At 30.5% G+C, this 12,450-nt stretch overlaps 1 protein-coding gene across 2 annotated transcripts in view; it reads left to right on the plus strand.

The window, feature by feature from the left end:
* The window catches only part of GLRB (glycine receptor beta), a 104,901-nt gene that overhangs the window by 22,002 nt on the left and 70,449 nt on the right, over positions 1–12,450 (plus strand). For both annotated transcript variants that reach the window (XM_003773111.3, XM_031944197.1), the window contains exons 3-4: positions 9,013–9,119; positions 12,232–12,299. In XM_003773111.3, coding sequence (XP_003773159.2) covers positions 9,013–9,119; positions 12,232–12,299 — 175 coding nt within the window. The remainder of the gene's footprint in view (positions 1–9,012; positions 9,120–12,231; positions 12,300–12,450) is intronic.

The following is a 12,450-nucleotide window of genomic DNA, read 5'->3' on the forward strand; positions in this document are numbered from 1 at the left end:
AACAAATAGTCCATATAAAAGGACAGTATCTACAAGGGACAGAACATCATATTAATTTTAAAATCTTTTTACAGTAGATATTTACAGTAAATCTATTACTTGATATTATTTTGTTGACAGTTTTTGATAATGTTTTGTTGACAACACTGTTTTGTATACAATCTTATCCATATTTTTAAGATTAACCTTTGGTATAATTTCCTTTTAAATCTCATTCTTGAAAATATATATTAGTTGTAAATTTGGTTAAAATATTATAACAAGTAATATAAAAGTTATGGAAGTATTCAATTTTCTTTTTTACAGAACATGTTTTTGAAGTTTAAAGTAAATTCTCTTTGATTAAAACTAAAACTAAGACTGAATCTTAGATGTACAGTAATTTCCTTTTGTGGAACCAGAGTTATATGAAGTAAAAGTCTGTTCTGGAAGCTCTCTTAGTCCAACACCCTCAATTTAGAGATAAGCAAACAGGTCTTGAGAGATGATGCTGGAGAGATAATGAATTACCAATAAAATTAATTTCCGACTTCTTTAGGTTATCCTGATGCTAAACTTTTCATTGTTTATTCTTTCATCTAGTTTTATATAATTTTTGTGGCAAGGCAGAGTCAAGTTTTATTAGCCCCAATTTGTAGATGACAAAATTGGCATGCAAGATAATTAAGTCCTATAGAGTCACAGATTTTTCTGACTTGGGAAAGACCACAAGAACTACCAAATTGAACTTTTAGAGGAAAGGAATTTCCACCTGACAAGTCATCATCCAGCTTCTATTTGAATATTTCTGAGGATCTGCCACTTTTGGAGGTATCCCATTTTACTTTTCTTCAGCTCTAAGTGTTAGAACCTTTTCATCTACATCAAGTCTAAACTTACCTCTCTACAGCTTCTTCCCACTCCCTCAAAAAACTCCCTTATTCTGCCTCAACGAGGCAAAGAAAAGAAATCAAATTCTTTTTTAACAAACCATTCTTTTAAATATTTGAAAATAACCCTATGTCCTTTGTTAGCCTCCTTTTCTTCAAATAAATGCACCAAATCATTTGAACTAGTTCTTATGTAAAATGAATTGAAGGCTACTCACTATGTTTTTGGTCCCCCTTTAGATTTTCTCTAGCTTTTCAATTTCTTTTTTTAACTGAGTCTTGAACTGGTTAGTATCAGGACTAGGAATATAACCAAGACCTTTTGACTACTGCTTCAGGAGTTGATCCTACCTCTGGGCAGTATGGGGAATGTCTCACAAGAAACCATATTGTTTAGATTATATTTAATTAAAATATGACATAAAATAATAATTTGGCATGAATTAGTGAAGAATAATGAGAGCAGAAAGCATTTACAATTCCTTATGGAAATTTGGGAGTGAAAGTTTTCTTTTATGGCAGATTTAAAAAATGATCAATAGATAGTCTTTGATTATTTTTGGAATAGTAAAATTTAAGGGCCTATAACATAGACTTCTCCCCCACCCTCCACAATTAGATGATTCTAGTTCATGACAATTTTCTCCTCTGCATGGATGATAGAAGAACACACAGATGAGGTAGACAAGGCATGAAAAGAAATAATTTTCAACCAGGCTCCAACAATTTGTGGATATAAATAGAAGGAGAAATTCATATGTGTTGTGGAACATTCTGTTCCTTATCTTCATTCTTAGATGTTATTAAAATGACAAATAGTACCACCTACATACTAGAGCACACCAACACTGTTTTCAAACAAATATAAACCATTTAAAAACCCACTAATGATATGGGCAGCATCACTATCTGTCCTTAAATCTCCTCTAGTCACATTTTTTTCTGTTAGATAGTAATAGAAGACAAACATAATAAATGTCAAAAATTAAGACATTCATTAATATATTATAATTTATGATTTATATATGCAAATGTTTGAAAGAAGGTGACTCCAAAATCTAGACTTTTTAAAATAATTTTTCAGTGTTGATATAATTCATTAAGTTTTATATCTAAATCAAATATATTAAGAAAGTATATTTTATGATTTTTATGGAGAAATAACTGAATTTATGGAATATATTTGCAAAATATATGATATGGTATTAACTCTCTCTTATATATATATATATATATATATATATATATATATATATATATATTTTAATTACAAGTAAGCAGCTCTGTAATAGTTAAAAATGTAATCAATCCTCCTCCCCAAAATTTGAATCCAAGGAATCTAGACAGTGAATCAAATGTAATCAATGTAATCAAATGTAATCAAATGTAAACCATGTAATCAAAGTGGACATCCTTTCCAACACTGTAGATCATATATCTGCTCAAATTATATGACTTGTGTATGTTTTCACCAAATTCTTTAATAGATGGTGGGTGTAGCATTCTGAGGATGGAGGGAGGAGAATGCTTTCCTCCTTTTTTTTTTTTTTTTTGAATTAAAGTACATTGTATGACTGGCTAATCTTTGATGGGCATTTTCCTTGTTTTATTCCGAGGGTGACATTAGCATTGATAAGATCCACAGTCTTCACTCTCAATTGTTACATTCTTGGAAAAAAAAAAAGGGGGGGGCAGTATGGCTTAGTGACCAGGGTTAAATTCTTTACTTTGAAATTATTAGTTATGTAATCCTAAGCAATACAGTTAACCTTCTGTATCACAGTTTTCTTATATAAAATGAAGATGTCAATAAATTCTAAGGTTCCTTGGGCAGAAAATTTATGATCTTGTGCATCTTGTATTATTTCTACTTAAGAATGAGAGACACCTTGTTGGATGAGAACCATTAAGGCAACATTTAAGTCCCCAAATCAAATGCGTGTGTATGTGGGTGTATGGGTGTGTGTTTAAATAGTCAACAAACAGTAAGTAAGATGAGATCCCATACAACACTTCTACCTTTACATCAATTGTATAATTATATGAATGTGATTTCCTTTATAGTAACCTTTGTAAAAGCCTGAATGTTCTCTTCTCCAACACCTGTCAGAAAATCCAACAAATTGTACATTGATTGTACTCATATACAATTGAGAAATTTAGCAACATGCATGTTAAAGTAAAGAAATAAAGAAATTAAAAGGAATTTAAAAATTCCAGGACTACAACTCTCATGTTATTATTTCTTGGGACAACACCCTTTTCCCCCATTTACTGCTACCACTAGCTTTCCTTCACTGTTGGGTATGCTTTGATAGATCACAGGGCCATTAGGTTAAGCTGCCACAATAGTGGCTCCAGGTCATTTATAGCTAAATCATATAATTATCTTTGAAAGTGAGTATGAAGATGCTAGAACATATTTTCCTGCCTCTGTTTTTATCCGTTTTTCTCTCCTTCAATAGCTCAGAATTCTTGTGGTGACTAAATATGAGTATATTGTTCTCTCTCTCTCCCCCCCAAAGAAAAGGATATTGATTGAAACTCTTTTCTTTGTAGAGAAACTATTAATAATATGTTCATCTTTTGCTCTTACATTGACATACTTTTCTTCCCAGACTGGCTTGATCTGTGCTACATGTGAAGACCATAGAGGCTGCCACAGAATGGAACTTTATTTTCTGGAACAAGACTGCAAAGGACATACTTAATTTTAAAAAGAAATACCTTTTGGGGGAAAAATTCCTAAATATAGAGGTCTATGACTTAGTTTAGTTAGACATTGGATGTGAACTTTTAAGGTTCATTTTAAGATGAAAGTAGCTGCCTTTTTATTGACAGGATAGTCACAGAAGAGGTAGTAGAAAAAAAGTAAATTTAGTTGATGGCCAAGTGAGGCTTTAAATCTATCTCTCTGAGTATGATTTTTCTGTTAGTAGGGGAATGTCTTACATCACATAGCTGTAAAATCATCTGCATTCCATACATAACTTTACATATTAGTAATGAAAACAGCTCTGGTTCAGTCAAGTGAACAAGAAAGATCTGCTTTTTTTAATTGAAAAATGTTTTTTCTAGTTAATTATTTGTTTCTATGAAGGAGTTTTTCTCTGAGTTTCATACTCTATTTTTAATTAATTGTACATAACAGTGTATAATATTGCAAATCAGTGATAGATTTTTTTGAAATAGCTTAACTATAACATAGTCAAGAATCTCCAAATGAAAGGACTTGTTAAGGTCTCGTAATATAACATGTTGCAAAATATAAGATAATTTAGTCCAACTTCTTTATTTTCAGGAAAATTGAAACAATAAGTGAAGTTATATTTCCAGTGTAAGTCACATAAATGAGGGTTATAGATTTGAGTTTAACAGAGGCTTGAGCAATTAGTGACAGTCAAATATTTTTAATAAGCCTAGCTTCCATTAAGATAATTGTAATTTTTCTACTTTGCAAGGATATCTTAGGAATATGGGAAAGTATATTATATGTATACTGTATGTTTTGAATCTCTTCAGAAGAAAGTGTCTATGAATATGGAGTTTTCAAATATGTTTTCAGTGTTTAACTATGTAGACAGTTATATTAGATTTTCTTCAACAATGAATGTGGTATATATACATTGTTTCCTTAGAAAAATCTCTGATTTTATGCAATATGCATGTGAAATGCTGTTATAGATCATACATTTAAATACTGTATTAGTGCTGACTTTTATAATTCAAAAGAAAACTACATTCCAAATAATGATGATGTCATCATGTATTGTAAGTGAACACTGGAACATATGATTCCAACCAATTGAGAATCAGAAGGAATTTTCTGTTTAGCTTGGTTTTGATAAAGACAGGTGTATAGAGAGAAACTGAATTTATTTGCTCATAGCAGATGTTCATTTTCTTGCGTGTAGATTTTTGCTGTGGAAAGAAGTAGAAGGAAATGAAGATAGCTAAAGGGCAACAATGACAAATGTGGGAAGGACAAATTGAAATTTGCTCAAAGTAACAATTTTTGAGAATCATTTGCAAGGCTATCACAACTCACACCATAGTATTTTCCTAAAGCTGCATTTCCTTAATTCATTGGCTATATAATTCACTGGGATTGAAATAAATCAAATTTGCTTTTTAGTGTATTGATTGGATTTACTCTATTTCATTCTGGCTCTTGCTCTCTTTCTCAAAAATATTATAAGAGACAGCTTTGGGAGAAGGATATAGCAGGATAGGAAACAGACATTGTAAAAACAAAAGATCAATAAAATATAGTTTTAAAAAGAAACATTAACAAGTTGTAAGTGCAGCTTCTATTCTTTTGCTCACATTGGATCCTTTGCCCAAAGTTAATTCCCCTAAGCTGTTATCTTCATTGACTCTTAAAAATCTATCCCCCCATTTTAAACACAAATAACACTTCCTTATTTCCAGATAATTCAAGTGGAAAAATGTATCCCTTCCCATAAAAAAATCTTTCACATTATTTTTTGGGAGGTGGGGAGTAGAAGAGGAATGGATGGTGACACAAAGATCATGGTCTAAGTCTCTGATTTTTTCAATGCAAGTGCCATCTGGTGTGGAAGTGCTCTTCACTGAAGCAAATTTCTAATTTATTTTACTTGATGTTTTTATTTATGCTTGACATTATATAGGTCACTCCAATGTTATATAACTTACTCATGGTCAATTAACCAGTATATATCAGGTATGGACTCTAGTCTTCTTCACTGTAGGACTATTTACTATACTAGATGTATACTTATTTTATTTTAAAATGTATTTCATTTACATGTATCTATTCTATCTCCCTAGTAGTTTTAAGCTTCCTAGAGCAACAATTGTGTTTCATCCACCCATTTTATTCTAGAATAATTCTTTGTATTTAATTATAATTTGGTTCAGGGAAAATTTATTTACAAACCAAGGAGATCCTTTTTCCTGTTGTAGCTTAGAGATTTTTAAGAATTTTAATATTACCCTGAATGCCCTCCAATAATAATAATAATAATAATAATAATAATAATAATGACTGTTATTAGATCCAACTCAGGATCAAATTGGTCAAAATATTACCAAGGTATAGAATGTAAGCTCCTTGGGGGCAGGCATGATTCCATTTATGTCTTTGTATGCCCTGTGCTTTGCACATATTATCCATATAATAAATGCTTCTTGGGTTGCATTGGACTAATATTATCTTTACCAATTCCTTATTTGTTATATCTTATGTAGTACACACAACATAAAACCTGTCTTGGATGCTTCACCAGCTGGAGCTAAAATGGCCATTTCTAGGAGTTTTACGTTTAGTTTAGATGTGTATTTCCAGAGTATTTGGTCATGTTCATAGTATCATGTAAATGTTCAATGGTATTGATAAAGATAACATTTTTATCTGGAAAAAAGTTTAAAATTGTTTTGTGACACCTTTATAATGTCTTGGGGTTTTGGTTGTTTTCTTAACAAGCACCTAATAGAACTTGAACATCCACACATAAAATGAACAATGGAGGGACAAAAAGAATTATGTGTGAAACCATGACTATTATGTGCAGTTTTTTTTTAATTATATAAAGAATTCAACCTGTAATTGTAAAAACTGTTCATCTTGACTTTAGTTCCTTCTGGTCTTTTAAAAAAATTCTTCAGTACATTAAAAATATTCCAAGAATCCCTTTTTCTTATTTATTGGCAATTATATTGCTAATTCTCTTTCTTACTCATATTACTCCAACACATTAAAAACAAAAAAAAATCCAAATTTTTGTTACAATTATATATAACTAAACAAAATATATTTCCACATTGGCCATGGATAAAAATGCATATTTCCTTTTGAACCTTGAAGCCAACATTTCTCTGTCAGGAAGTGGGTAGCATCCTTCATTATTAGTCCTCTGGGTACTTATCAGAATTTTAAAATCTTTCAATGATTTTTTACTTTAAATTATTACTGCATGAATTTTACCCAAGTTCTGTTCACATTGCTCTGAATCTATATAGTCTTCCAAAATTTCTTTAAAACCATCCATATTTGTCATTTCTCATACTAGAAAAATATTCCATAGTTTTCACATACCAAAATTTGTTCAGATATTGTCTAATTGATACTCTCTTAATTTCAAGGTTTTTTTTTTCACACTCATAGTAAAAAGCTGCTGTATTTGTTTTTGTTTTTTTATGGATCACTTTTTCTTTTCTTTGATTTTTCTGCAATGACAGTGGCCAAAATGAATGCTGTGTAACTCTAGAGAATACCTAATAATGGTATTTCTAGGTCAAAAGATATGCATAGCTTATGATTTTTTATTCAGCTGCTTTCCAGGACAACCAATTCAAAGTTCTATCAATATTTGTTTTGCCATATTTGGTCCACAATAAAATGATCTATTTTGCTTTTTTTGGTAATCTTTCCCAATCTTGTGGGTAGGTCTGAGGTAAAAATCCAGAGGATGTGTTAATTTGCATTCTCTTATTATGAATGATTTGGAACATTTTTTCATGTGGCTATTCATAACTTGTTCTTTGAGAACTTCTTATTCATTTCTTTTGCCCATTTATTTATTGGGGAATAGTTTTTGCTCATACATTTAAATAAGTCCCTTAATTATCTTAGATAGTAATTGTCTATTAGAATAATTTGCTACAAATATTTTTCCTAATTCAATATTACATTTCAATTTAATTTAATCTATTCATGCAGAAGCTTTTAAATTTGGTTATCAAAATTGCTCATTTTATCTTCTGAACTCTTTTTTATCCCTTGTTTGGTGATGTACTCTTTCTCTCTCTTCATAATTGTGAACCTCCTTACTTGTTCATCTAATTTGTATATGATGGTACCTCTTATGTCTAAGTAATATATCTATTTGGAGTTTTTTGTTGTACAGAGTGTGGGATATTGGTTTCACCCTAAATTCTGACAGGCTGCTTTCTAATTTTCCAGCTTTTATCAAACAACTAATCATTAGCCTAAGACCTGGGGAAGAATACTTACCATAGAAGACTTTTCAAGAGACTCCTACAATTTCTTGAGTCTTTAATGCTTTAAAACAACCTTTTCAGTTTAAATTGTCAAAGGTTAACAGTTTGAAAAAATTGATGATAATAGCTAGTATTTATAGAACAATGTATAGTATTTAAAATGCTTTACAAATAACATCTCATTTTATTCTCATGACAACTCTGGGATAAAGTCCCAGAGTTTTGTTTTTTTTTTGAATAAAGCAACTGAGGCAGACAGAGGCTGTGTTGTGCCCAGGATCATATAGCTAGCTAGTAAATATTTGATGACATATTTAAATACAACAGCCTTTTCTCTGCTATTGAAAAGATGACAGAATTCTCATATGTACTGTGAAGACAATAATTGTATCTTATTGATGACACCACTGTCAGTAGAGGAAATTACTTTGCTAAATATTTCCTTCCAAGTATAATCCGCCAAAAAAAGCACTAACTTTTTTTTTTTTTTTTTTTTGCTGAGGCAATAGGGGCTAAGTGACTTGCCCAGGGTCACACAGCTAGGAAGTATTAAGTGTCTGAGATCAGATTTGAACTTGGGTCCTCCTGACTTCAACACTAACATTTAATAATGAATACAGTGGAATACACTTGGTGCTTCTTGAGATAACAGCATTAATATGTATCAGCAATATTAAATTATAACTTTTTGCAGTATAAGTCCATCTTTGCTATATTCTCCTATGCATTTATCATTTAATGACTTTTATGCCTATTTTGCATGCTATCAATGCTAGACATTTTTCAAATCACATCTTTAATTCTTATACATTTTCAAGTATCGATTGCTTTTTAGGCTTTTCCATAGTTTAGATTATGAGTTCCTTAAGGGCAAGAAATAGTTTGTATATATCTTTTGGATTTTTATTGATGAGGACCCCCAGTTAAATATTGTTAGAGTCTTTGCTTGGATGATGTATTTTTTATGAACTTCTAAATCTTCTTGGCAAGGTTTAATTCTCCATATATGTATAAAATGGAATATTACATTGGTTGCAGATTATAGTCAGAAAGCTTGAGATCAGCCTTTTGGTTTGGAGAGAAAGCTATTCTTTAATGTTAATACTTAGTATTGCTTGTTATTTCAATCACTAAATTCTTCCTTTTTTTTCTTTTATAGGCAGCAGTCTGCTGAAGATCTTGCCAGAGTACCAGCTAATTCCACAAGCAATATCTTGAATAGACTATTAGTCAGTTATGATCCCAGGATCAGACCAAATTTCAAAGGTTTGTCTTTATGAAGGTATCTTCTTCCTTTGAACCTTAAGAATTTAGTCCACTTAAAAGTGTAATATAAGAATCTGTATAAAACATTTCTCAATTGGAAGGAAGAATGGAAAAAAAAAGAATTCCAAAATAATTTGGAACTGGCAAGTCATATACTCATATCATTCCCTCCAATGTGTTTTTTTTTTTCCTATAGTAAGTGGATATATCTAAGATTTAGGAATAAAATTTAATCAAATGTGAGTGTTGGAGAAATAGAACTAAAACTTGTAGGCTAACCATGTTAAATTAAATTGAATTCATTAAATTGAATTAATTGAATATTTCAAAGAATATGATTTCTCCTGTGGTAATCTGCACAAAAAACAATACTAAAATGTGAAACAATTTTTAAACTGATTTTATTTATCATTTGGGATTTGGGGGAAAAACTCTAAAATGTTTTCAACAGAAAGGCTAAAGAGTCTGTGTATTAATTTTATACTTACCTAATTCTTTGAATAAAAAATTTTAATATAATTAAGATCTTGGGGCATTTAGGTGGCACAGTGGATAGAGCATCAGCTCTGAAGTCAGAAGGACCTGAGTTCAAATGTGGCCTTAGACACTTAACACTTCCTAGTTATGTGACCCTGGGCAAGTCACTTAACTCCAATTATCTCAGAAAAAAACTCATTATTATTAAATTAATACTAAATATTACATATTACTAAAGACTAGTTGATTATACCTAATATTGCCTATGCTTTAAGAATGATAAATATCTCTATTAATGGATGGTAACTTAATAGGTTTGCTATGTGCCATTAAAAAAACTCTAAGCCTTTCCTTTCAAAAGATATTTCTTCATTGTTTCTCTGAACCATTCTAATGATGTAATTTTTATTTGTAATTTGTAATTATATTTGTAAATTTTTGTAAAATTTTTGTGATATTTGTATATTTGTATTTTGTAAATACAATTTGTATTTGTAATATTTGTAAAAATTAGTTATCTTATAAGACTATATATGTATGCATATTATGTATATAACATCATATATACATAATATACATACATATGATTTATAATAACATGATTACAATATTCTACTAGGTCCTTTTACAACTGATATAAAAATTAACTGAGAATAAATGAGGATTATCACATTTATATAGCATATCAATATCTGTCCTACCTCATGATTGTTCAACTATGAATCTGGTGTGAGAACACCTTTCTTACAAAAACAGGAGAATTCTATCAACATAGATGAGAGCCTGTCTATGATTAAAGTATAGATCATAAATTTAAAAAAATAAATCTGAAAAGTATCAGAAATTACTTGATAGAGAAGTTAAAATACTTGTTCATGGTCCCACACCTAGTAAATATCATAATTAGGATTTGCAACAAAGTCTTTATGATTATAAATCTACCAAGGTTGCCTACCATGATGCTTGTATTTATGTATGAATGAAAAATGGAATGAAGCATTTTTTTGGTATGTATAGAAATTACATGTTAGTAAATAAATCACAGGGGAAAACAAAAGCCCATTTCTCCTTTCTAGCTTCTTGGTCAAAAAGTGCTACCTTTGTGACTAAAATGAAACAAGTTTCCTACAATCAAGATTTGTTTCTTTTCTAAGAAAATCCTATCCCCACACCTTATGAGAAGTAAAACCATACTTGTCATAAAATAAAATTAAAAGTCATGAGTAGATTGTGCAGACCTTATTCCTGATGATTTAGAAATGAAATATATGAAAAGGCTCCCCTGGAAAACACTAATCCCACTTGTGCAGTTAAGGACAGGTATGAACATATATCAGATTAACATCATAAGGTTTTTTCGTCCTTTACGGAGGAAAAACAGTCTGCAGCTGCTTCGAGTCAACTAAAGTTACACAACTCTGTTGTAAAAATAAGGGGTTTTGTTCATTACCAGGGCCTATTCAGTTACTTTCAACATCAGCCATGGCCTGGGTTGTCACATGTCCACCATAAACCTATTCACCACCTGTTTTTCATCAGTAGGTGGTTATGTGGTTAAAAGGCCAACTACACATTTTCCCTTTGCTCTGCACCCCCTACCACCCACCTCCCCTCCCCAATCTTCCAGAAGTCCACAAAGCAAAGAGAAAGAGGGCTATGGAATTATTGCAAAAGTCCTCCTTGTGTAAATCCTTTTTTTCCTTTTTTGAAAGTGAGGTGAACAATTCAGTATGAATTTCATGTAAGTGTCATCTCCTTAAAAAATTAGTCAGAGTTTTAAAAAATAGGTTATGATCAGCATCAAGTACAATAGCCTTGCCTTTTTCCCTATTAAAGTTTCCTTATATGGTTAAAATGTGCATTTTGAAGATGTTGATAGAAATATTCAAATTATCAGGCCACACTTAATTTTTTAAAATGAAGAACATGAATATCTTTGCAAGGAAGATACTTTTTTTAAAAAAGCACATTAAAAATAAATGAGCAATTCTATCCCCACACCTTATGAGAACTAAAACCATGTCTTTCTCATTGTATATCCCCACACAAGCATACATACATACATATAAATGTATGTGTGTGTCTGATTATGTATATATATAGAGAGATATATCTATATCTATATCTATAAATTTGTTCTTATGTAGTAAATAATAATATCAATGATTAATATTGCTATATTGTGACAACCAAATAGCTCATTTTCAGTATATGTTATTTAAAGGTTTTGGGGTGGGGTAGGGATGGAATTGTTAACCTTTTTTATAGTTTTAAGTTTTGAAAAGACATTTATCCACATAGCCTTATTTGATTTTCACAATAGCACTTTAATGTAGGTCTTGCAAAGATTACTACCTTCATTTTTCAAATGAGGAAACTAAGACAAAGAGACATTCATAATATATACATGATAATTTACCTACCATGGGTCAGATGAAAGATTCAAATCCAATTTTCTCATTACTAAATGCAATCTCAATATTTTTAGTAGTAATTGCTGCTGCTGAAAATATTGTTAAACTATGCTATAGTGATTCTCTAAACTCTTAAAGAAAATTAAGTGCATGTCATTTAGGAGAAAAGATCTTTCAGATGATATTATTTAGACAAGTACCTCTTACCTTTGTTTTTATAGGTATTCCAGTTGATGTGGTGGTCAATATTTTTATCAACAGCTTTGGCTCTATACAAGAAACAACAATGGTAAGAATAAAATTTGAATATTCATAAACGGATGTGTCTAAATATTTTCCTCTGTGGTTATTTTGTAAATCTAAGGTGTTTTTGTTTTTATTTTTAAGTGAAAGAGCAGTGTGAGGTTTCTATTTTAAAAAGTTAGATTCTTGATTTTAGT

Source organism: Sarcophilus harrisii, chromosome 6 (genome assembly GCF_902635505.1).
Source record: "Sarcophilus harrisii chromosome 6, mSarHar1.11, whole genome shotgun sequence".
NCBI lineage: Eukaryota > Metazoa > Chordata > Mammalia > Dasyuromorphia > Dasyuridae > Sarcophilus > Sarcophilus harrisii.